General features: G+C 42.9%; 1 protein-coding gene across 4 annotated transcripts; it reads left to right on the top strand.

Moving 5' to 3' along the window:
* Layn (layilin) lies at positions 1 to 18,593 on the top strand. Of its 4 annotated transcripts, none has more exons than XM_055622038.1 (8): positions 1 to 173; positions 718 to 741; positions 2,839 to 3,136; positions 9,463 to 9,620; positions 12,936 to 12,971; positions 13,887 to 13,970; positions 15,875 to 15,974; positions 17,725 to 18,593. In XM_055622038.1, the coding sequence occupies exons 1-8, from the start codon at positions 89 to 91 to the stop codon at positions 18,083 to 18,085; spliced, it is 1,146 nt and encodes a 381-aa protein (XP_055478013.1). In that variant the 5' UTR covers positions 1 to 88; the 3' UTR covers positions 18,086 to 18,593. The 4 variants fall into 4 exon arrangements, with proteins under 4 accessions (XP_055478013.1, XP_055478014.1, XP_055478015.1 ...); XM_055622040.1 differs by lacking the exon at positions 1 to 173 and adding an exon at positions 393 to 433; XM_055622039.1 differs by lacking the exon at positions 718 to 741.
* Positions 18,594 to 26,903: the final 8,310 nt, after the last annotated feature.

The raw sequence follows: 26,903 nt of genomic DNA, 5'->3' as shown, positions 1-26,903 counted from the left end.
ACTTGGTTGCAGTTGCTCAAACGCAGCTGCCAGTTTGCTCACTTCTCTGCCTTAGCCCCAGGGTGACGGGACGCCCTGGAGTCCAGCCATGCAGCGGCGGGTCGCGCTGCAGGCCCTGTTGCTGGCGGTGCTGCTGGCAGAACCGAGGAGTTCGAAGGGGCGCCTGCTGAGCGGTGAGTGTGCGTCCTGCCTGAGCCACCTGGGGTTGATGCGCCCAGTAGACCCCAGCTCTTGAGGACCGCCTTCAGGGCCACTGCACCCCTTCTCTGGCCCTTCGCGTAGAGGGGCAACCCCCCGATCCACTCCAGGACCCAATCAGCCCTTCAGAGTTCTCTGCTTCCAGGGAGCAAATGTGCAACCAGCTTCAGTTCCTGGGGCTACCCCGGGCATCCTGCAATGCTGGAAGTCCGTTCTCTCCCTGGAGTGACCAAGGGTGAGTGGGAGGACGTGGCTTGGGTGGGGCAGTGGGAAAACTTGGTCCGTGAGTGCCCCTCAGCCTGCATCCTTGAGCATCGTGCTGCCTTAGACCCTTCTAGTGGAAGGCAGCCAATCCTGGACCCGCAGGGCCTCGGGAACCCTACCTGTTACTCTCCTCTGAGGGGAGGGTGGCTGGCCTGGAAGCCCTTGGAGATTGGGAAAGCAGCCTAGTTAGCATGCGACCAGCCCTGGCAGGCTCCAACAGTGACTCTCTGCTTCCTTCCTTGTGTGTCACGGCAGCCTCGGACTTGGATCCCAGAGGAGGTACAGTGCTCTGACTTCATTCTTCTACCACTAGGTCTGCATGTCTGGGGGATCTTTTTACCAGGTGCTCTTTGGTCAAGAGGGATGGAGGAGAACGGGAATCGCCACTGTATTCTAGCCTGTGGGTCTGATTGAAGGAATCTAACATTGGTTTCAGGATGGGGTTGTATTTCAGCTCAGCAGAAGGTTGAGGGATGAGAGGGTTAGGGCTGCTCAGTCCCATGCTTGGTGACAGGAGACCTCCTGCCTGCCCTTCCCCTTCCTGCAAATGAGAAAAGAAAGACACTTCCTGAAGGCAGGGGAACCAGATGGGTCCTCGGCCTCCTTCCAGCTCTGGTGCTCCCTGGCACTCACTCGCATACACTGGATGTGTGCAGCCAGCCTGGACCATGCAGGAAACTCTACCGAGGTGTTAAGCTTTCTCTTGGCAGTCTAGCCTGGAAAGGTGGGACTGCTAGTAAAGCCAACTCCGGTTTGTTGTGCCAGGTTTGGGGAAGCTCCGGGGCCCCTTTGCCTTCCTCCACGGGCCACCTTCTCCTTTTCTCTGGAACACCTTCCTGGTGAGAAGCCCAGCTTCCAAGCACTCCTCATCCTCTGGGAGCCTGTCCTTTTAGAGACCTTTTACCTGAAACATCTTCTACAAGGGAGGAGGTACAGGATGTTCCCAGTACCTTGCTTGCTCATTGAGACTTTATCAAAGTGTGGAGTTTCAGGGAGACAATTGTATTTCTCCTTCACAATTAGCATTGTCAGTGGCCTTCTGACCTGTATTCTGGACAGTTATTGGACAATATGAGTGTTGTCTGGCTCCCTACAGAGCTCAAATACATGTTGGGGAAATTAGAACGTTCCAGAAGGCCTGGCAAGAAGCCCCGAAACCAAGTGATTTATGCCTTACTCCACAGCAGCAATTCACACTCGTGGCCCACAGTTTGGCTCTTTTTTGCAGGGACTAGTCTCCTCGTTAAAATTTGGCTTTTACTTTGTATGTGTAGGTCCAGAGTCATGTTGTGGGCTCCTGTAGGTTAGGAACTGGCATGTCTGAATTCTCAATACCTAGCACGTCAGGCAAGGAGGAGTCACCCAAATAAGTGTTGCCTGACAGAGGGGTGACTGGGCCTCAGCTGCAGCACTATTTCAGTCACCTAGACACAAGCTAAGGCAGCCTGTGCCAGTGAACAGTTTGCTACTTGCTATGCTACTTGACGGAAACACACCCATTTTTCTGAGACACTCTTCAGTCCTCCAAGTGTCAGTCAAATGAGACATGGGCTCCTAGTGCAACCTGGGCCTATCAAGGAGTGGGGAACCATCAAGACAGTTCAGTGACTGTGGTATGAGTTTGTAATCAGATCTGGATTCTGCCTCTGACAATGCTTCTGATAGCTGTATGACAAATTGATTTCTCTGAGCTGCAGTTTTTTCATGTATAAACTGAGGCACAAATGGTCTTGACATTGGAAGACTGTTATTGAGGGCTAAAGGGAAGTAGAAAACCTTTACCGTAGACATGGAAAAAGTTCAGTAAACTCTAGCTATTGTCTTTAGGTCAGAGAACTGACTATCAGTAGCAGAAAAGGCCATGGATGCTCTTAACTTCTGCTCACACCAGAGATGCACAAGTTAGTTCCACTGCATAGATGGGATTTCAGGACAGAGGGATCCATGACTGACCTCAGAATGCCCCTCTACACTGAAGGAACCACTTAACAGCAACACTTACTGTAAGCCCCATAAGCCCCTGAGATTCCCTAGGGGCATTCAATGTCTTATTTGTGTGCATTAATTAAGTGAAGCCACAAATACGTACCTACTCTTTTTAAAATATGGAAACACCATCGTCAGTCTGCACTGGAGCAAGAACATAGCTCTCCTACACAATACAGACATCAGGGATTAAAATCACTGTAGCTTGGTGTTTCAACAGAGTACTGATTTTCTCTAGGAAGCCTGAGTGATAACAGTCCACACGTGGACAATCAGAATTCCTGCCCAGAGACACCTTCAGTTGGCTGTTTCTAAGTACATCTGCCCTGGTATACTTTCATAGGGTACTGAAATAGGTTGCCTTTTTTTTTTTTTTTTTTTTTTCTCTAGGGCAGCTGGTCTGCTGGGGAGGGACACGGAGGCCTTGCTATAAAGTCATGTACTTCCCTGATGCTTTTCAAAGACTGAACTTTGAGGAAGCCCAAGAAGCCTGTAGGAGGGATAGGGGAGAGCTAGTCAGCATCGAAACAGAAGATGAGCAGAGACTGATAGAAAAGTTCATTGAAAACCTCCTGGCATCTGATGGTGATTTCTGGATTGGCCTCAGGAGGCTGGAAGAGAAACAGAGCAACAACACAGCCTGCCAGGACCTTTACACTTGGACAGATGGAAGCACATCACAGTTCAGGTAAGTGTGTGGATCCACAGCAGCTGATTTCCTTGACACAGCTCAGAAAAGAGACAAGCAGGACCCACGGAGTCAAATTCATGAGAAGGTCCAGAGAGCCGTGGTAGTGGTAACAACAGAATGACCACTGGCTAGAACAGTATGGCGAGGGTGTAAAACTCAGCCTTGAATTAGGCCCAAAGTGCCCTGTTCAGGTAAATGAAGGCCACCAGATTTTTTTTTTTTTTTAAATAACATTCTATGCTTGAGATCTGTGGTTCTGGCTCTCTGATCCTTGGAGCTAAGAATGTATTGAGAAACTGAAGGTACCTAAATATGGGACCAGGGTAGGATACCAGACCACAGGGAAGAGTGATAAAGGGCAAGAAATCAGAGCCAGTATCTTGCTCTATGGACCGACTCAGGGTGGACACTTCAAGAAAGTTGCACTTTATTGTAGTGCTCGTTTTAAAACTCTATTTTATTTAGGGTTCCTTAAAGCCTCTCTCCCAACCCCCCAACTCTAAGTAGGACAGAGGTTAGTGGAGAGAGGGGGCATAGAGCCCTTTACTTCTCCCAGATGTTTAGGATTGACGGGTCTTTGGGGGCAATACCAATCTCCATCAACAGCAAACACAGCCAGCAGTCTCCTCCAAGCCGAAGCATTTCTCTCCATCTGTCTGCTCCAAACCATCACACTGTCTGTCTCTCTGTCTCTCCAAACTGCTAAATGCTACATGCCAACACCGCATGCCACACCTTCTCTTTCTCTGGGCTCTCATATTTATATCCAGAACCCTAGACCACATCCCTCGCCATGCCCCATGAGGCATGAGGTAGGCCATTACCAGTTGGCAAAAGCATGAGACATTTAATAACTGTGGACAAACTAAAGCTGAAACTAAAATCCCACACTTGGGATTAAAACAAAAACATATTTATATAACATAACTGAGTTTTTAAAGAAACCAAAACTTCCACTACAGTTTGTAGGAAACTCCTAAACTCACAGCATCAAGATGCTGATGATGAGTGCTCACACCACACTGTGCAGCATTACACTGTCGTCATCGCTTCCTGAAAGATACGGGGACATGGAAAAACATTTAAAAATATCAACATTACAAGAAAAACATAGGAAAGGGGAAAACAATCCACTGAAGAGTTAACCATTGTATGATAAAGAGTTGTAAGTCGACCTAAATGCATAGATAATAAAATGCAAAGGCCTCCAAGACCAAAAAAAAGCTATACAATTACATGGAAAATGTATAGCCATTATCACTTAAAAACATAAAGGTTAAAAGGTGATTTTTTTTTTTCTGGGCTGCAGAGATACCTCAGTAGTTAAGAACACTGGCTGCTTTGGCAGCAGGCCCTGATTCTTGCCCATTAGTCCCCAGCACACATGGCAGCTCACAACTGTCTATAACTCCAGTTCTATGAGAATCCACGCCCTCTTCTCGACTCTGCATGCTCTGCATGTCGTGGTGTACAGCTATGCAAGCAGACAAAACACCCAGACATATTAAATAAATAAATAAATAAATAAATGAAATATTTTAGATGATAGTTTAAGATAGTTTATCGGTTACATTAAGACAGCATGCCAGCTCTCACTGGCTACTGATTACACTTGCCAGATCTTGTCTTCATATACAGTGTAGGAGAAATCACCCAGAGTTCTTACAGTCTTCTCTTCCTGGAAAAAATAATTTGAAATAGAAGGTTCAGAGTAGGAAGTATATTTCTTATCACTAAAGATGGTCTTAGAGCCCCAACTGACACTAGCTGACATCGTACCTTTATTGTCCCATAGTATACCCTACCCCTTCTGCCAGTCTCAATGGCTGACTTAGTAACATAACCAGCCCATCAGCTCTGAAGAGTGTGAGGCTCTAGTCAACTCATACTTCTCAGCCTGGAGTTAATATACTTTCTCACTGACTTTCAAAAGTGCGATGTGAAAATAAAGATAGTCCCAAGTATGTCACCTGGAAGACTCTTCCTGCTTCTGACACACAGCAGCAAACCACATCTCCTGATGTAAACAACCTACTGCCAAGAGACTGACTTCTCCTTTTCTCTGCTGATCTCTGAATATAGAGCTCCCAAATGCCAAGTGGCAACCATGGTTTATGGCTCAGTTAGACTCTTGCTATATCTCCTAGCAGAAGTATTCTTCTCTGGAAACTAAGTGCCTCTGAACTCCCAGATGATAGCTTTGCAGAAATGAAAGGTACAAATTCCACAGGTGGCAATGGTACCCAGCGGAGGAGTGCTGCCTTTATCCCGTGGCTCCAGACCCATGAATTCTACCCTTGGAGATACAGAGTTATAGAATCTATTGTTTTAACATATATATGGCTATTTGAAGAATGGTGTCCCTTTCCAAAGTTCAGTTACCTTGAGGCTGATGCCTCCGCTGTGCTTTCAACAAGCTCATCCATGATCAAGCTGGCAGTTTGGGGATGATGTAATCTGACAAGTAATCCCTGTGGTTGGGAACCTCGTTTCATGATTTCTTTGCTACAAAATAGATCTTTTTGCCTGATGAGACTGTATTTAAGCCCTTATTTTGATAGATAAAATACTATTTATACCGTTGGTTATTAGATCTGAGGCAGAAAAGGCAAAGTCAATGCCCAGATTGTATCTACTCTTACCAAAATGAGTAACTGTCCCTTTCAGGGTCCAATGTAGCTAATTTAGCACCAAGTATCATGTTGGTCTCCTTGACTACCAGTGCTGCTTTATATCCCTCCTCATCCTCCCCACCCTCTGTTGGTTTCAATGGCTGACCTACTGGCATTGCCAGACCATCTCTGGGGTCACCATGAACTTCCCAGGCTGGAGTTAGCATCAGTCTTAATATTGGTCTCTGTTGCTGGAAGGCTGGATACTTGACAGTGGTCATACCAGATCAGTGCTTGCTGTGTGCAAACCAAGCTCTTGAGCACATGCAGAGCCTCCATGCTTACTGTTCCTGCTTAGCTACTATGGATAGGGCTGAGAACAGCTGGTTGGCATCACTTGTTTGTCCCCCTGGTTGTTTACTGCCAATTCTGTGGCAGGTGCTCCTTGGTGAGCTAATCACATGATAAAAACTTGTCAGACTTCATGCTCACTTCTTTATCTCAAGATGCCATTCTTCTCATTTTCGTCTTTTTCTTTTGTGTTCTTGTTAGCTAGCTGTGGACCTGCTTTCCCCCCAAGTTTCATATGTCTTGAAACTTCTCTTCCCCTATAAAGTGGTTAATGAGGCGTACTGACTCTACCTTACCACTGTCCCCTTACCACTGGCTTTCAGGGCCACCTCGTAGTGCGGCTGCAGTGAAGCTCAGTCATTTCGGCTTGTTTGACTTCACGTAGCAAACTTACCTGTGAACCACACTTGAGCTGGCCGTCACTAGTCACAAGGACTGTCCTATGCACAAGGGGTTGAGCCAAGGAAGAGCCTTGGTGCCGTTGTGAGAGATGCCTGAGCCTAGACCCTTTCTGCTCTTTTTAATTATTATTAATTATCCCAGCTGTAGCCCCCCCTCGGCCCTTCCCAATCCCACTTTCCCTCCTTCATCTCCTCCCATGCCCCTCCCCAAGTCTATTCCCCTTCCATCTGACCCTAGTCTATCAGGTCTCATCAGGACTGGCTGCATTGTCTTCCTCTGTGGCCTGTTAAGGCTATTCCCTCCTCAGGGGACATGATCAAAGAGCCAGCGACTGAGTAGTGTCAGAGACAGTCCCTGTTCCATTACTAGGGATCCCCACTTAGAGACTGAGCTGCCGTGGGCTACATCTGCCCTTTCTGCTCTTAATCCCACTCAAAACTGGACATCTGTCATGGAGATCACAGTAGTACTCTCAGGTGAGAAATATGAAACCTCTAGAGCCCAAAGAGACTTGCTATGCTTCCTTTAAATTATTGTATGATATAATAGTTTGTTATTTAATTTGAGAGAAGTGTTTTGGCATTCTCTGTACATTCCAATGGAGTGATAGGTCCTGGATATTAATAGGGTTTTTCTCCAACCTTCTGGAATGCATAAGTCTCACTAAGCTCTCCAGTATACTATCCTTTTTTGTTTTCCTTGTTCATCTACTGCAACTGGTACACTGTTCAGCAGTATGATGGGCCAGTATGATTTTCTTCACAATTCATAGGAAATCCAGGTATTATAACTGGATGCGAGTAAATATAACTGGATGCGAGTAAAACTTCAAAATAAGGCAAAACCCTGGGTGTAGACTGTTGTCCATTCCCAATCAATGCAAGCTGTTTCAGAGCCTCGAGTGTGTCCACCAGATATGCATACTTTTCTAGCAGTTATCACATACAGAACAGCAGCCACAGTTAGGGCTCTGCAGGGTTGGCTGTATGCTCCTCTTATGTAATCCTGTAGGCTCTGCCTGTGTTTCATAGGAGTCAGCGAGTGAACTAAACAGAGCTGTGACGGGAGGTGCCGCTCTGCATTGTCAGGCCTTTGGCACCACCGCTTCCTGCCATCCACCTCTAGATAAGATAAGGGGAATGTGGTCTCAGAGGTTTATGCTTGGCATTCTACACTATGGCAGCATAAGGAGCCATTGTGGAACTAGACTATTAAACAGAGGCCCTGGGTTCCAGCACCAGCAACCCCTAAAAATTGGATAATGGAGGTGCATAGGCCTATAATATGATCCTTCTTACTCCAGAGGTAGAAGGTAGAGGACCAGGACTTCCAGTTCATGTCTGGTTTCAGCTAGCTAAAGGCCCAACTGGATGGGCTACACTGGACCGTGTCTCACAATATCAAGCAAAAAATTACAGCCGATTCATACATTTGAGAACTGGGCCAATGACTCCTGGTTAGGCCCCACTGTGAGCTGGCTGAATTAATACCTGCCGCAGTGTGCTCCCTTCTGATACATGGCTTTGATGACATCAGTGCCCATTCATACCCTATGTTTAACAAGTTTAGCAATATTTAGACATACCCCTTTCCCAAGTGTTTGGCTAAATAGCCAAAGGTCCTTCTAGAGAAAGAATAGAGGAAATTCCTATCATAGGCACCTGCCACAACATTGTAGGATTTTCTTCCTAGGCATCTGGCCTCTCTCTTTATCTGTGAGTTGTGAGTCTGAAAATGGGCTCAAATCCAAATGGTATTCCAGGAATCATTCTCTCTCTCTTTCTCTCTCTCTCTGCCTGTCTGTCTCTCTGAGATGGACATAAACCCATTAAGCTATGGGGAGGGCCTGTTGAGCTATAGGTCCCTGATGAGGCACAAAGCCCACTTTCCACCAGGAGCCCTAGATGTTCGGGTGTAATACCCAGACTTTTACTGTAAATTCAGTGGTTGTTTAAGAAACTCATTCAACCCAGTAAGTGCAACAAAGGGGCTTCCTTTTGGCAGACCACCACACAGGACTAGATCAGAGTCATATCGTGGTGCTACCAGAAGACATGTCTCAGCAGACTCCTGAGGAGAGGCTTGGAAAGACATAGGCAGAGCAGGATTTTGAATAGTCTGAGAAGCAGAGCAAGATCCTAGCCCTGTGCAGAAGCAGATCAGGTACTCAGGCAGACTGCAAAGCCCAGTCCTCAGTTGACAGATGGGATAAGTACTTTCAAACTTAGACTCAGTAAATTCCAGGAACTATTGGATGGTAAAGCTAAGGCTACTTTGAACCCTTTCAAGGAGTTAAGGAGGCAAAAGGAAGATACCTCCTAATGGACTCAGGGGACCCTCATTTCCCTGATCCTGTGCATAGGTCTTGAAAACTAACAAGGACCAAGATGTCCTCCTGTCCCTTCCCCAGCCCCTCTCCTACTTTGGAAGCCTCTATATTTTGGAATATGTCCCTGAGACTCCTCATCTTCTCGTCCATCATCTGGGGCTGGCAAGGCAGAGGTAGCTATTGGAAAGTAGCTAGATGGAAGCAGGACAAGCTTTGAATGAGATACACTCATGTCTCTCTCTGCAGTATGTCTGAGAGCTCAAAACATTGAAACCAAGCCCAAGTAGCATAAAGCCCAGAAACAAGAAGGCAAGCATTGAAGATCTTCTAGACCAGCTCTGTGCTAGCTGCTATTCCTCGTAATTATTTTGCAGACATAAGAACATAATATATTCCTCCCTACAAAGAGGTTGTGGCAAATGTCAGATGATTGATTGTGACAGCCACACTGGATCAACAGCATGTGTCTCCACTTGTTGGCAGTGCTTCAAGTCCTCCTTCTCTCTGTCTCATGTTCTGAAGCAGAATCTTAAACTTATGGTTCAGTGAAACCTGATGAGAAACAAAAGACGTGGAAGTCTTAGGGTGTGTTTCTCCAGTTGTCTCCATTGTCCATCCTTTCCCTTCAGGAACTGGTATGTGGATGAGCCTTCCTGTGGCAGCGAGGTCTGCGTGGTCATGTACCATCAGCCATCAGCACCACCCGGCATCGGGGGCTCATACATGTTCCAGTGGAACGACGACCGGTGCAACATGAAGAACAATTTCATTTGCAAATACTCTGATGGTAACAAATCCTTCCCCAGCTATATGGATAAACTGCCAACCTCTTCTCCCATTTCAAAAACAGCTGATGGTACCAAAAACCTGTTCTGTGTTCACGGAGAAAGCCCGTTGCAAATGCCAGCAACATTAAACTCTGAGAATTCTTGTAAATGGAAATGTGATGACAGTTCCTCACTGAGAAATGGTTCTAGCAAAGGAGAGGCTATCAGATGCAAAAGAAGGGGTGAGAAAGGAAAGGATCTAATTTACTCATGATAGAAAGCAAGACTTTTTATAAATAACACTTCTATTGTGTATATAATCACAATAAACACTTGTACTGTGAACACGCACAAACCTCACCCATCCTGTGTGTGGTTGGCTGTGGGAGCCTCGAATAAGCTGACAGTTACTCCTGCAAGTCCTCTAGCAGCCACAGGAGATTATGTCTTGGAATTTAAGGAAACATACCAATGACCAGAAAAGACAAGTGACAACTTCACTAGCAGTCTTAGACAGTGGGCGCTTTGATGAAGTTTAAAAGTCCCCTGCCAACCACCATCTTAATTTTTACCTTCCAGATTTAACTTGATCTACAGAGAGGTGGAATTGGCCACAAGCCAATAGTCTCACTCTGCTGAGTTCCCAGCCTCCGTTATTAAAACGACTTAGAATTAAACTGAAACTCATTCTTGATCTGCCCCTGAGGTTTCGCATATCCCTGAAGCCGACTGCTTGGCCCCAATTCCGCAGTCTTTCCTGATGGGAGTACAATAACTGGGGACTAAATACTATTGCCATTTTTAGCTGTTTGAACTACATTATACTTTGGTGACAATTTCGTGCTGGCAGATGTTTTCCTCACCCAATATAGCCTCAGATGAAGTCTTTTTACTCCCTGTCTCTCCTCACCACACTCAGTTGCCTCAAGTACAGAGGCTGGGGGACCTGGATACCTCGGAGCAGTGGAAGAAAGCACTGGGTATTCACTGACTTTCCATTTTCCACCACTTGTGTTTATCAAATTCTATTAACTTATGATTTAAGTGTTTGTACTTCTTTAACAGTTCTTTTAATGAGAGATTTGGAAATTTGCTTTAATATGCTTTTATTTTTGTAACTTGATTCCTTTCTAAAGAGACACAAATTACCCCATCATTTTTATTATTGCCTGAATTAGTTTGACTGAGTTCTTGCATGAAGAAGATAGCACACCTAAAGTGTTTATGTTTAATAAAGAGAGCATAATAAAAGGCTATTTGCAGAGGTGTAGGTCAGGAGCAAGAGATTATAAAGTATCCAGGGATTATCTATAATAGGAAGCTCTAACAAAGCAAGGGAATCACCTTAGCAGAACCAGAGTAAGGAATCTCCCAGCAGAAGCAGAAACCACAGAATGCAGCTGCTGACAAACCATACTGACAAGAAAATGAGCATGAGGAATGTATGCCATGGCCTCTGCCTGTCCCTACTTTCTGACTCCCTGCCTTTGCCTCTGATTGGCTAAGACCAATAAAACACAAAAGAACAAGGGTGCCTGCAATTGTCCTTGGAGATCAGCCTCTCAGGATATATAAATGAGATCTTATAGAGAAGGTGGGGCACATGGAGAAGAACTAGCACTTGCCTTTATGAAGCCATACACCCACAGGATAAATTCATTCCACTTACCATACAGGGAAAAGGCCCCTGCCTCGTTTTCCATCCTCGCCTCTCCCCACTCTCCTCTCCTCATCCTATTCCAATACCTTTGCACTCAGTGCAGTTCCTTAAAAGCTCTTACCTGCTACTTCCTGTGCCTGAAACATTTCCCCCTTTCCCAGCCAACTCATTTTCACCCTTCAAGTTTCAGGTTAAACATCACCTTCTGTCCTAACAACTAAATGCAACAAGTCACCCTGGTCCTAGACGACACATCCTAGTCCAAGAGGATGGTGATGACAGTGATGACAAAGATGTTCTATAATTGACATAACTGTGTCAGTTGGCAGAATGGGAATAAGGTCTGTAGATGAAATAACAGCATCTTATCAATGTTGATTCCTTGGTTGTGATCATTATACCATGTTTATATATGAGAATGCACCCCATTTATAAAATCAGCGTCATGAGGAATAAAGTGGCCCCATGTCATATTAGCAACTTACTTGTTCCCTGAAGAAAACTTTTGGTGTGCACATATGCATATAAACATATGTATATATGTGTTTACAGATACAAGTAATAAGTAGGCAAGATGGAAAATGATTATGAAAAATATGTTCAGATTCTTAGTACAGTCTTAAAAATTTTATAAATCTGAAATTGTTTCAAAACAAGACAAATTTTAAGTCCTGTTGGAAGCCTCTGAGATGCTAGAGACCATTCTAAGCATTTTATAAAACCAATCTCTATTTACACATGAGAACCACATATATAGATATATAGAGACATCTTATAAGCCTGTTATCAAGCTAGAGATTGGTTTTATAAAATGCTTAGAATGGTCTCTAGCATCCAATAGGCAGTATTGGATAAGTTCTATCAGTAAATAAATGGACTTAGATCATGTCTACATGCACACATATATACAGAAAGATGATTAAGCATTATTTCCCTTTCTGAGTGAAATTCCTGACATCTGGGCCTGATAGCTATGATCACTAAGACCTCCATGTTCCTATGAATTCTAGGCATCTGATTAACAGAAGAGATTCTCTGCTAATACAAGGTCAGGCAATAGCAAAACCATCTGACATAACTTGTCTGTGTGACTTAGAAGCTCTTCGAAATATTATAAATACCTCAAGGTTAATCCCCAGTCTCTGCCTTGAGACGGGGCAATCCCTCAACCACTGCTACTTCTTGCAGAACATGTGTTTGTTGCTCTCTGAAATGTCTTCAGTAGGAACTGTTAAAATACCCTCAACCACTTAAGACAATCCCAGCCAGGAACTGCAGTTAGAAGTAGAGATCAATGCTGAAGCTCAAGCAGCTCCATAAGCAGCTGATAAGATGGAGGTTTATGGCAGCACATAGGAGCTCAATATACAAGCTTTCTATTTTTGAAAGCTTTACATTTGGAAAGTCTAATATTAAAATTCTTAAATACTTAAAAACAAAAATGCTGAAGTAAAGTTGAAGGAAGGCTAATATTCATGTGGAACTAATTATTTGACTTAAACAACCAACCTCCAGTATCTTTTAACAATAATTCATATGGTGACAATAAATAGAATTTATTCAAACTAGATGTTACACCCTACCTGATTTCATCCAGATGATGGAAATGTAAGTACTGTTCTTTTTTTTTTTTTTTTTTTTTTTTTTTTTTTTTTTTTTTTTTTTTCTGCTACAGAAAAACCAAATACAACACCCTCTATAAGGCATAGAGGTAAGTCTCTCACATGAAGTTTGGGTTAATTTGGGCCATTTCACACCCTTCTTTATAGACTTAGAGCCATGCCTTTAGAGCAGATTATTCAGCAGAATAATCTGGTGTTTTCCCAGGCAACTTGGACAGATATCTGTCGCATCCAATCGTGACAGCTAGGTCATCATTCTTACTCTCTGCCCCCTGTCATCTATGTCTGTCAAAACTGAAAAGTAATAGTTTAAAATTTCCATTTTGAATGCTTATTGTCATCATTATTATCATTATTGTCAATAATGAGGGAGAAGTTTAGTCAAGTGAAATAAGAAATGAACCTAACTGATTATTTATGGTCCTAGTAGTGAGTCGCTGTACTTTCTCCTAGGTACTTTAGTCCTATGTCAACTCCAGCTGCTCATTGGCTGTTTTGGTGCTTGCTCAGCAGCAGCAAGGTCTCATCAGAAGTGTGTGGGTAAAGACTGTGCAAGCGTGGGAACCTGAGTTTGATCTCCACAATCCATGTCAGAAAGCTTGGCACAGTGATATGCACCTCTGACCCCATTGCTGGGAGGCAGAGACAGGGTTTGCTTTCCAGCCAATATACCCAAATCTTAAGCTCCATGTTCAGAGAGACTCTGCCTCAAAACACAAGGTGGGGAACAGCAGTGGAAGATGCCTGATGTCAACCTGTAGCCTATGTACACATAAAACATACAGATACACAGTCTTGCACACACACAGGAACACGGGAAAACATACACACATATACAATATGATGACAAACCTCTAGTGCAATAAATTCAACACTTGGTACTTCGCTGTATTTATAAAAGGGACGTTTTCTTGCCTCCCACTCTACCTGTGGCAAGGCCTCAGAGCATGCCTGGACTATAGCACCTTTCTCCAAGATCTCAAGTCCATATGTATCTCTCTCAGGTGAAGTGACTGAGCCAGCAACACCCGTACTTCCAGAAGAAACACAAAATGAAGACACCAAAGAAACCTTTAAAGAAAGCAGAGGTACTGGGGGGAAATCGATAATGGACTCCTTTGACTAGAAAATACCTATGGCTACACTTCCTACTCTCTTCTTCGTACAGCTCCTTAAAAATGGAATTAGGCAAAGCATCTGTAACATTGAAAACACTGTGATAAGTGGCAGGTTTCATCAGTGAATTGTGCAATGGCTACTATACTAAGACCGCTGAGGCACAAAGACTAGACAGGGGGTGAAAGGTGCTGCCTGTCTCTGTAAAGGCAAAGACTTGGGAACTTTCCTGACCATGGGAGGATAGGGACTGGGAGAGTGGAATGGAAAAACAAGAGCAAGCTAACCCAAGCCATGATACATGCCATCTGGTATCAATACTCATCTGTGAACCAAAGGAGGATAACCATCATAAAAGGTAAAAGATAGTTAGTTGGGTGATGAACTGCGGTGTTAATGTGCTTCCAACTTCACTCTTACCCTGAGGTTCAGGAGGGAAATCTGGGATTTTGTCATAGGCTAAATTTTTTTTTTAATTTTCTCTGTGCTTCAGTCTAATTGTTTAGTATTTTTCATACCTACCTGACAGCATTATCAGGTCCATGAAATGAAATGTAATGTTTTACTGCGATTTTAGTTCTGACACTCAGTGTCTATACAAAGCCTCACCCCCGCCACACACACACACACACACACACACAGCTTAAAGCTACATTCCACAACTCTCACACCAGACAGACATCAAACGCAAGTCTTGATGTCCTCAGACAACCTGATTGATATTCAATGGCTACCCATCCAGTAGTGCTTACCAGCCCAGTCATGTTCAGTGACTCACTGGAACTCATAACATTTAGGAATATGGTGTCTGTACATCTTATTATACAGAATCCAAGTTGGGAACAACCAAATAAAGCCAGGGCAGGATCTGGAAGGGTTTCAGATGGAACCTCTGCTCCTCAGTATCATCTTCCAGTGGAATCAGGGCTACCAACCTCTTAGAAAATTAAAAAATTTCAAGGATTTAGAGCCTTCCTACAAGGGCTAGGGATAGAGGCTAATCAAATTCTTTATTATCCAGTAGATATGTGTGAAAATATTTTTTAAAAGAGAATAGAGTATTGTCCAAAGTGGGTGGTATTTTTATGACTTATAATTATAATGGTATGTTAAATGAATTATCCATTTCTGAGTGTGTCTGTTGTTTCTTATGATTGTCAAGTTTCTAGACTCACAGAAAGTGAGGCAGTGACAGCCTCTGGATGGTCAGGAACCTTGGATCAGTGGAAGAAGAAGGGTTAGTCTCTGATCCTTGATTTCTCTCATGGCTCCCAAAGGGAACAACGTCCAGTTCTGTCTCAGAACTTACAAAGCTCAGAAAAGAAGCCCCTAAGCATTCTCCGCAGCCCTTAGCAATCTAGCTGAAGGCCTTGGCCTTAGATGTGTGGGGAAGTCTGACAGTCTACTTATGTGATCTTTCTCTACCCTGCAAATGACAGAGACTTTTGGCTTAATGTTTTTCACTCCCGCTTCCCTCTCCAATCTTGGGAATTTCTGTGGTTGTCCTTGGAAGCAAGACATCCACACTGTCCCCACCAAGCCCTGTTTTACTAATAAGCACATGGGAAAGAAGAATCTTTTTACTCTGAAAAAATTATCAAATGTGATCTTCCAATAGCTGCAAGACTCTAAAATTTACACTTGTTTACGTTATCGCCTAGATTAATAGGTCAGGTAGAAAATGCTCACTTGTCAAAACTGGGTGCTCTGCTACCTGGACAACTACATCTATCTCTGAGGATGTGCTACTTGGAATACTCTATTGATTATGCTTTTTAAAGCCTGGTTTAAAATGCATGCATACATTCATATACACACCCAGGAGAGAGATTGAGATCACCAGGGCTAATATATGCTTTTTTTTTTTCTTTTTCAGAGGCTGCTTTGAATCTTACCTACATCCTAATCCCCAGCATTCCCCTTTTTCTCCTACTTGTGGTCACTTCAGCTATATGTTGGGTTTGGATCTGCAGAAGGCAAGTAGAACCTTTAGCAGGCAAACCTTTGCTTCCTCTGCATCCAGATGTTGCCTGGTTGACAGCACTACAAGCCATGACACCTCCAAGAGAAGGACCACCGCAGAACTGAGAGTAAATTCTGTCTGACTCAGAACACTGGGTCCACATGCAAAGCAAGTAGCATTTAGCTGAGCATTTGTGCTGCTGTGATTAAGCTAGCGGTCCTGTGTCCTTTCTTTTCTGTGTGTGTGGAAGATTTTCAAGCAAAGTGGAAGGTGAAACAGTGTTATTCTCTTCCTGTGCACCCATGTGTCACCCAACAAAGTGTTCTCCTAAATGTAGGTCCTTATTCCAAAAATATTTGTTGAGTAAGGAATGACTAATGGGCCACATGAAAAGTGTGTGTTCCAAAGGATTCTGGGAAGCATCTGGCCCAAAGCCACTCCATTCAGAATGAATCAGCCAAACTCTTTTTAATTAACTTGTAAGTTATTTCAAAAGCATATGGTTGCAAGGCAGGAAAACTGGGTAGCATGGGCCGAGTGTGTATGTGATCTGGTTCACGTGCTCGTGTATTGTAGGTACATACACCTATGCCCCTTTGTTTCCCATCATCATGGCATACATTCGAGTTTAGCATTCTCACATTTACAGCAGAAAAATCAGAGTCCAACTTTTGATGCCCTTTAATGAGCAGTTCGAAATTCATTTGTAAATTTCCAGTGCAGAACCTATTTTATTTAATAATCCCCTCAAAGGATTATTATGAGATTATAGCAATGAATATACCTGTAACAAGCACATAACAACACACTCTAAAGTTCTGGCCATTGCTGTAATCATTTTTGTTAATAATTCTCTTGAATTTACAATAGAATTCAGTTAAAACAATTACAGATATATTTTTCCAATGGCTTGCTCTACAATTGGTTCTTGATTTCCCCTTTTAAATGTATTTATCACTTTGCCAGGATTGGGGAATGGCAGCTCTCCTCCCAAAATGTTCTAAGTCTCTCCCTCTCTGTGTATGTGTGTCTGTCTCTGCCTCTGTGTGTGTGTGTGTGTGTGTATCTTTCTTTCATTTTTTTCTTTCTTCCTTACTTTCTTCATCTTTTAAACGGTCCTGGGGATGAACCCAGGGCTTTCCACAGGCCGAACAAGTCACATTTAGCTATATCCCCTTCCCTTAAACAATGTTTTGCGTGTGGCAAGCAAAATGCATTGATATAAAAAGGAAGCGATTATACTATTACAGAGTTTAGGAAAATCGTTTTCAGAAATGAATTGTGTTTCTGTAGTAATGATTTTCAGTGGTAGGTATAATTATAATTTTGAAATAGAGGTAACATAAAATATTTCAAAGCAACTTAATAACTGACATGATAAGGGAACATGGTTTCTGGTGGTGATAGAGTCAATGACATTATTATCCTACTCTTGTTTATTGTCTATACTGTAATGTAGAATATGGCTAATTTTGCTCAGAGATGAATTTGGGGTTTTAGTTGGTTTGGTTGGGGATTTTTCATGTAATCCCCCCCCCTTTCTGGCCCCACCATCTCTAGGGAGTGAGTCCTGGATCCTAAGCTAATGGCGGTGAAAGGTAGGCGTAGAACAGAACTTTGCTGGGGTGTCTCCTACCCAACCCACAAAGCCTCAGGGGGAGGTAGATGAGAAGTAGAACCAGGTCACTTCCTCCACTTCAACAGGGACAGGGATATTCTCAGTACCCTGGTCTCAAATACTCAGCCTGGCTCTCTTCTTCTAGAAAACGAGAGCAGCCAGACCCTAGCACAAAGGAGCAACACAGCATCTGGCCCACTCCTCACCAAGAGAACAGCCCCGATCTAGATGTTTATCACGTCATCAGAAAACAAAGCGAAGCTGACTTAGCTGAGCCCCGGCCAGACCTGAAGAACATCTCATTCCGGGTGTGTTCTGGGGAAGCCACACCCGATGACGTGTCTTGTGACTATGACAACATGGCTGTGAACCCATCGGAAAGTGGGTTTGTGACTCTGGCAAGTATAGAGAGTGGATTTGTGACCAATGACATTTATGAGTTCTCCCCCAGCAGAATGGGGAGGAGCAAGGAGAGTGGATGGGTAGAAAATGAAATATATAACTAAGACATATGAAAAAACTGGCAAAAAATGAAAACAGAAAGCAAAGGCCTCCTGTTTCTTTCAAGGAAAATATTCAGAAAGCTTATGGAAATGCTCAGCTCGGGTGTTAGGGGCGAGCACAGCATCACAAGTTCCTACTGGGTCCCCAAATTCTGACTGCATTCCTTATCAGAGAGCCTCACTCAGCTCAGCCTTGTGAGAAGGCATCTTGCCCGGGGGCTGCTGCACAACAGACCCTCAACAATTGTCAGACAGTAGCTTATATGTGATGTCAAGGGCTGGTGCCCTCACTAGGCAGGATAAATGTGTTCCTAGGGGGCATGGACAGTCCACCTCTGGGTTCTGTTCTCCTTGCTTTACACAGCAGTACGTGCAGTCACCATGGAATCTTCTCAGAGCCCATGTGTGGAAGCCCCAGGCTGGCCTGCACATCAGCAATTCCCAAATCTGCACCCCACCCCCTGAAAAAAAATAAAAAAATAAAAAAATAAAAAAAATAAAAAGCAGGAAGCAGAGTGTTAGTCAGTCTGTGTCTACAGTCCTTCCTCTGCATTGTGGCCTCAGGGGAACTTTTTTTTTTTTTTTTTTTCATTCTCCAAACATCTAAACTTGGAAACATCCAACTTGGAAATACTTTAGAAAGTGAAAATGAGCTGTGTTTGCTTCAGGGCTTCTTGTTCTCCCAGCTCAGACAGAATGTGTTGTTCTGAGCACAGTGGCAGCAGCATAGGAGAGTGACTGTATGCAGAAGCACTGAGTATAAGGAAGGAGTCCTCACTGTCAGAGAAGGCAGCCACAGGCAAGAAGGGAGAAAGCTGGGATAGACCCTACTGTGTTTGATGGGACTAGAAAGCAGTGGTATCCCTTTGGGTGGATGACTCCAGGACAGAGGCGGAAGAAATTGAGTTACTTGAGAAATAAAACGTGAAATAATGGGTCCCCAAACAAAGGCAGAATTAACAGGTCTGTTGTTCTACAGGAAAGTGTGGGCCTGCACACCACAATAGCCTATGGACAGCAAACACAGGGTCAATATACAAATATGGTATTTATTGCCCTGGTTGATCAGTACACATTGTATGTTTGTACTGATAAGTCACACTGTTGTTAAAATTTTTATATTTAAAGAGATTGGGAATGAGAGTGGTCATTTGTCAAACATTACACCACCAAAAACAAGAGTGGTTGGGAATTGACAGATCACAGAAGCCAGCTTACAATGGCCCACCTTTGGAACATGGGATAATTTAAATATCAAATTATTAAAAGTAAAATCAACAAGAGCATGTGACTCATTAGACAAAACAGACAAAAATGGGCATATGCTGATACAAAATATGTGAATAAATTAAAACTTTGATGCAGAACGGGATATTTGCATGATTTGAAGTGCCTCACCCACATAATGGTCTTTTTTTTTTTTTTCTTTTTTTTCAAGACTGGGTTTCTCTATGTAGCCTTGGCTGTCCTGGACTCACTTTGTAGACCAGGCTGGCCTTGAACCCATAGCAATCCAACAGCCTCTGCCTCCCTGCGTGCTGAGATTAAAGCTGTACAACCACCACGCTCAGCTCACAAAATGGTCACTAATTACAAAAGTGACACAAACACCACCTAAGTCAACTGATCAATGTGAAGACTGTCAACAATGGAGAGTACTGAGATTATAGTCCTCACATTATGGCGCAGCGAGAGGGAACCTGACGTCACATCTGTGCCATTTCAGTCAAAATGTATAAGCTGATCATAAGGAAGCCTTACACAAAAACAAGTTAGACAATCTACAAAGTAACTGGTCTGCAAGCTTGAAGTCTGATGATAATGAAAGTGAAAGCAGGATAGGCGTAGCTGCAGTCACAGGACAGCAAAGAGCTGAGGGCTACTTGATTCTGAACTGGGTCCCTCTTTCCTGTAAAGGAAAATACGGAAACAAACTTGGACGGAGTCCAGGTCAATGGTAATAACGTGCTAATTTCTTGACTTGTGTGTTGCATTGAGATATGTCCTTGTGCGATTGGGAGTGTCTTTGCAGAAGACACATAGTAAAGTAATAAAGAACAATGGCAACTTTTATCTACTGTGATCTGTGGACGGTGATGCTCTTTGCGCTGTGCTTGCAATCTCCTCTCTGTTAGAAAGTATTTAAGGAAAACCATTTACAAATACCAGTTCTATAACCCTTGATCACATGACCTACGCTATGCCATCCTTGCATCTGAACTCAACACAGAGCCTGTGGCTGACAGCATCTAACAGTCTTTGATTGAAAACAGAAAATAAATGAATTTCTAATAGAGCCATCGTCAGTCCCCAGACCCATCTTACAAGCAGCAAGGAGCTGTGATGAGCCACCCCGCAAAAACCAACTCAGAGACTCCTTTCCTCCAAGATTCCCCTTTAGAAATGCAAATAAGTTGTGTGATCTACAATAAATAAACATTAAGGTGTCTTTCAACTCTAAAATTATTTTTATTTCAATCTGGTATTTTTCCAAACTTATGTTGAGTATCTGGCAGCCTTTCGAACTTGTAGTGGGATACACATAATGACAGAGACAGATACAAATGTGAAGTCATGGGGAATTGTGCCCTCAGAGGTGAAGCCAGCTCTGTACAGACCCTTGTTTCTTTCTATCAAAGACAAGTAAATGCTTACTAATTGCTAAGTGATCAAGGTATCAGTGAGTCCTGAGTTGAAACAGAAGAAAAGGTGACCAGAATAAATTATCAGATCAAGAACATTAAAAGAAACAAGTTTTCCAAAACATTGTAAGGCTGGTTGTAAAGTTTCCTAGAAATAGAGACTTATTAAATGTGTAATAACTTTCCCAGTAGGTCCTTGAATAGTCTAGCACTTACATACTCCAATCAGAAAATTTAATCTACCTTAAAGAGCTCAAAGTTAATGCTGCACTTTTTAATTTTTTTATTCACTTTACAGCCTGTAGCCCAATTTCTCCTCCCCTCCCAGTCCTCCTCCCCCACCCCTCCACCCTTTTCCTCAGAAAAGGAGAGTTCCCTTTCCCATCCAGCCCAGCTCATCAAGTTGCATCAGGACTAAACATGTCCTTTTCCCCTGCGGCCTGGCAAGGCAGTCCCGCCAGAGGAAAGTAATCAATAAGCTGGCAAGTGAGTCCGTCTTAATCTCTGTTTTCACAACCCCAAATACAATTTATAGCTAAGGACTCTGCCAGAAAACTGGGGCTGCTTTAATTTTTTATACCACCAGATGGCAGTATTAAGATGCCATAGAAATTTGCCCAAGTCTAACCTTCAGTTTTTCTGTCAACTTCCTCCATCTACACTGAGAAGGGGTCGGGTAAGGATAAAGGGGAGGTAATACACTAAAATGAAGCAGTTAAAATTGTGGGCTCTGAAATCAGGTGTCTAGGCTCCCAGTCTTCTTTCTGCCTCTTACCAGCTGTGCCATCTTAAACTGCTTCATTATTGAAGCCTCTGTTTCTACATCTCTAAAACGAGGATAATAGGGTCTGGGGAGATTGATCAGCCTGTAAGGTGCTTGCCATACAAGCATGAGAGCCTGAGTTCAGATCACAGGCACCCATATAGAAAGCAGGGCCTAGTAATGCCCTGTAATTCTCTCACTAGGAGACAGAGACAGGTCCTAAGGGCTCACTGGCAATTAGCTCCAGGCTCAGGCAGAGATAAGGTGGAGATCAATAAAAGAAGACATCTTTTAGTCTTCATCATCTTCAGTCTCTGGCTTCAACACACGTACACATGAGTACACACATAAACATGTACACACACATCCGCACACAGTGTACTTGGTATGCCTCACGGGTTGATTTGTGTATATCCCTTAAACATTTTAATATACTGAAAGTTGTAGCCCTTTCTAAGAAACCCCTTTTAAGGGAGGAGGTGAGCATTAAGCCCCACTCCTAGCTGAGGAACTATCAGCGTTTGATAGCTGCTCTGGGAGGGAGATTCAGTTTTCTTAAGGACACAAGGACACGTGACCCCTCGTAAACTAACACTCTTCAGAGCAGCCCCCACACTCAAGAGTGTTTGGGCAACACATATCAGACTCAATGGGTTTGTGGAGGTAGTGAGGTGAGGGGGGAGGGGATAGATCCAGAAAGTGTTTGAGGGAAAGGGTAAATACAACCAAAACATATTGTATGAAATCCCCCAAATTAATAAAAACATTATCTAGATTTAAAAAAAGAAACTTCTTTTAAGAGTCACTGAAGGAAAAAGAAAAGTTGCAGAAGGTCTTAATCAAGAGGGGTCATTAAGACAGCACTCTAGTTCCAATGACTTGCATCCTCATAAAAAGGGACATTTGGAAATGGCTGTGCATGTGGGAAGAACATGATCAGAAGATGACGGCAGAGCAAAGTGATGCTTCTACAAGCCAAGGAATACCAGTGATTGCCAAAAAACCACAGGAAACTAGGTGAGAGTTGTGGACAAGTGTCTCTTTTGCAACCATCAGAAGGAACCAAACCTGCTATTGCCTTGATCTTGGTCTTCTAAACTCCAAAATTGTGAGAAAAAAAAATACATTTCTTCTGCTCAATCCATCCAGCTGCGATACTTACTTTTGGCAGCCTAAGCCACTAATACAACGTGTAAGAGCTCATAACACAGGAGCTAATATCAGCCCTGAAAACCTTTAGTCCAATTGTACAAGACTTTACCACACACCTCCTAGATGTGTCAACCTAACCTTGACCCCCAAGCCATGCATAAGAAGAGTAAGTTGTGCTGCAATAGGCTCTGCTACACATCACCCCAAATCCTCCTCCCTGCAGAAAGAGGCCCAGCCCTGTTGGCTGGACTATTGTGCCGTCAGCAGCTGTGTGGATTCAGAGCCACCTGCTCTGAGTGAATGATAAAGACAGAGCATGAGGGACTGTTACCTCCCAGAGTGGTCTCAAATGCTCGAAAGATCCACGCCTACCATGATGCCACAAACTGCCTCCAGGACAGACACCATCCTTGGCTTAGAGGAAAAGAAAAAAAAAAAAAAAGACAGAACACATTAGCCCCTGGTTAGAATTTTAACTTAAAAGGATCATTACTGTGTTATCCTTGCTTAAGTCTTTATTTGAATGAATTTATCAGGAAAAAAAAAAAAAAAGCATCTCTGGAGAAAGTTGAACATAGAATAAAAAATAAATTAAAGCTTTATTTGTGTTACTGTTAGTGATTATGGGGTAACTTTTTATTTTTGTTTTGTTTGTTGCTTGTTTTGTTTAAAGAAAAGTTCTTACTGGTTGGAAGGTTTATCTAGGGCTGTGAGAGAGCCCAGTGGGTACTTGTGTGTGCTGCACAAGCCTTACCTCCTGAATTGCTTGATCCCTGGAAGCCACACAAAGATGGAAGGAGAGAACCAGCTCCTCAAAGTTCTCCTTTTACTTCTGCATGTGTGTCATGGTGATATGCATGGTGCATATGCAATTATGTCCTTTAAAAATTTTAAACACTTTAAAGATGTAGATGGTAAAACGCTCCAATTTCTGACATTTCTTTTAAAACATGCCAGCAAGAGCAATGATGGAAAGAGGGATGAAGCAAGATTGGGAGACTAGTGATTACTTTGTAAAACAACAGTATTGTTGTTTTACAGATATTGATCAGATCAGATATTGATCTTCTGGAGCTCTGTATACCTGAATGTCTCCATTAGAGCGTATGAGTGTGCGTACATCCTAAGAGCAGATGATGAACTAAGAGGGGAGGAAGAACTCTCATGGGAAGAGCAATGAGCAGAAGGGGTAATAGAATATATGACATGACAGCAGAAAGGGAGACTGAGAGGAAAGAAGGGGACCAGCTAGAGGAGGAGAGAGGGCATTAGGGAAGAAAAAAGAACAGAGTGTAAAGAAATGCATGTAGGAAAATGCCATGATGAGGCATTTTTCTATTAATTTTAAAGGTTTCCATTAGAAAGTTTTAAAAACAAAACAGGCCTTCCTCTTGCTTGGGGAAGTGCGACATTGGGTAAGGTAGAGAGATCAGAAGTTCCTATGAGCTTCTCACAGGAGTAATCATAAGGGGCATGAAGTTGAACACTGGTATTTTATCAGGCATCTATCACATCTGCTCTCCTCTAGAGGCTGGCTGTGGTGAACAAGAAGGTACCGATTCCCACAGAGACGTCTCTGTGCTGAGTTCCTTCTCAGCATTTCCTCTTAATTCTCACAATACTGCAAGGAGGAGATTACCTATATCGAGTCAACTGCCTTGCCAGTAAGGGGCTTTTCCTTCTATCACCTGTTCCACAAATGACCCCAAGATAGTTAAGCTGTGTGAGTAATATGGATGCAACTAGGATGCCACTGTTCTTTTAAATACATACAAGTTATCTACAGAAGCACAAGTGGAAACCACTTGCAATTTTTCATGCAATATCCCTGCCATTGTTTTATTGACATGTGTGTCTTAATACCTTCTGTGTTTCCAACCCTGTGAACACAAAGATAAATATGGCCCTATGCTAAAGTGTTCACAATCCACCTGTACCAAAGCAAAGGTCACTGTGTTACATGCTGCCTTTGAAGTACATCAAAGAGGTGACTGTAGCACAGGGAAGGAGCCTGACATAGCAGGCACTCTTCATAAGCCCAATAGTCTTCCAAAGTCCCATCTGCCTGTGCAAGCTTCCCAGGCTTCTGTCCAGATCAGTAAGTGACTCGTCCCACAGCCCTTGCCAAATGCCTCCTTGTAGCGTCAGAGCACCGTTCACACTCACAGGTGAACTCAGCTTTGAAGTCACTGCTGTCCTCATGAGCCACCCTATTCCACTGGCATTTGTCCTGCAGTGCCCTCCACACGACTCTGAGAGCAGTACTAGTCACTAGTTACACATGTGTCCGTGTAAGATGAAAAAGCAAATGCGACAGGGTTCATTTTCCACTCTCCCAATTGCCCTTTCAACTGTATATTTCCCCTATTCTGCTGCTAAAACCAGTCAATCTATAATCTCCTAGATGACGTGACTAAGTTTTTGATATATACAAAATCATCATGGTACAAAAACAACAATGCAAAGATTGAGTCACTTTCTATAGAATAATTTTTTTTTTTACAAAGTCCCATGTAGGCAGAAAGATCTGATGTAAAGTTACTTTATAGGAAGTTGTTCTGATCTAAAAACATCAAGACAGCTTATGTTTTTAAATGACTTGTTTTTCAAGCAGAGTGTCTTCTTTTTAGAAGAGATTGCTTTTTCCTTCCCTTTTTTATATCTAGAAAAAAAGATTTCTCAAAATGGCTTGTTCAGGGTTAACCATTTAACCACCAATGTGCTCTTAGCATCTTGGGACCAGCTATTTTTTTCCTGCCTTTCCTTTTGGTTATCCCCCAAATAAATTCATACTTTTCTGCTTTTTATCAAAGCTAATATGATCCCGCAAAAATAACGAGATTTTAGCTCTGCTCCTGGACAAGGAGCTATGGTGTCAGGTGTCACCAAGGCTGTGGCAGAGGAATTGTGAGAAGAGAATATGAGCTAAGAAGCCAGGCTAGCCTGCTCTGCATTACAAACCAATCTCTATTGTAAAAGGTACAAGGTGAGCATTTTTTAAGGTTACATTTTAAGGGTAAGGCATCTCCTATATGGACAAATACCCAAGTATCTTTCCTCTGATCTAGAATCATATGAAAATTGTCATATGGAATCTCTTATGTCAAACTTTAGTAAAAGAGTCAAGAGGCCTTGAAAAGAGGGCTCTGGTGTATACCTACTTATCATAAAAACTATGGCAAGGAATCTCTGAATACCACAGACTTACACAAAGGTCACCACAACACTCCTGTAAAGACATCTGCCCAACAACTCTCTTGTTCAGCCTTGGACTGGTGTCCTCCTTGTTGCTGATCTTTGCAGTCAAGGATAATGGTTTCAAAACAACTTGCATAGCCTTCTTTCACTCTACCTTTAAGAACCTTTGTCTCTTCTGAAATGCCTACAACCCTTAACAGCACTTATTTCTAGAGTTGCATATCCCCTACTCATCCCTTTAAAAAATAATAATTCTTCTGAGATTCTCCCCTTGTTTGTTTTTAGACTGACACTGTCTACAAAATCCAGTTCCAACTCTTCAGCTCAGCATCCAGTGGCTTCTGTGATTTCTCAGTTCCCACATCTGAATCACCACCACTTCCCTAAAAAAAATTCAAGGCTTTTGCGGCTCCCTACAAACCCTACAACACTTGCCTATTGCTGACTTTGCTCCTTCTCTTTACATCTTTATGTAAAAAGTCTTATCACCAATCAGAATTCAGTTAAGTGCTACACACTTCTCAGAGCCTCTCTCTTCCTCTAATGTCCTTTATCTATTTTTCTATAGCCACACTTCTCATGGCTCTCAGTCCTTTTTACCTATAGGAAGTAAATGGAATAGCGACAGAAAAAAAAAAAAAAGACCTAGAAATAAAAAGATTAATTGAGAACCAACCTGCACCTGGACAATGACTTGTAACTGGGGGAAATATGTTTCCAAGAGGGATGGAGAGATGGCTCAGTGGTTAGGAGCACTGTCTGCTCTTCCAGATGACTCCTGTTCAGTTATCAACACCCACATGGCAGCTCACAACTATCTGTAACTCCAGTTCAAGGAGATATGATGTCTTCTTCTGGCCTCTGCCACACCTGCATACATATGATACACAGATATACATGCAAGCAAAATATCCATACACATAAAATAAAAATTAAAAAACTTTTTTTTAATGTTTCCAAGACCTGTGATCTACTGGCTCAGTCTAACTGTACATCTATAGATGTTGTAAAGTAAATGGTATTTAGTATATTTATTCAGTGAATCCACAAATCTGAATTGGGCACC

Source organism: Psammomys obesus, unplaced genomic scaffold (assembly GCF_907164565.1).
Source record: "Psammomys obesus unplaced genomic scaffold, mPsaObe1.curated_primary_1811, whole genome shotgun sequence".
In the NCBI taxonomy this organism is placed as follows: Eukaryota; Metazoa; Chordata; class Mammalia; order Rodentia; family Muridae; genus Psammomys; species Psammomys obesus.
Note: the sequence above shows the minus strand (reverse complement) of the source record. Positions and strands in the feature narration are given on the sequence as shown.

Coding starts and splice junctions, on each gene's coding strand:
- Layn (XM_055622038.1), top strand. CDS start 89: ATGCAGCGGCGGGTCGCGCTGCAGGCCCTGTTGCTGGCGGTGCTGCTG. Junction 9,621..12,935: donor CATTTGCAAATACTCTGATG/GTAACAAATCCT, acceptor TTTCTGCTACAG/AAAAACCAAATACAACACCC. Junction 15,975..17,724: donor TGGGTTTGGATCTGCAGAAG/GCAAGTAGAACC, acceptor CTCTTCTTCTAG/AAAACGAGAGCAGCCAGACC.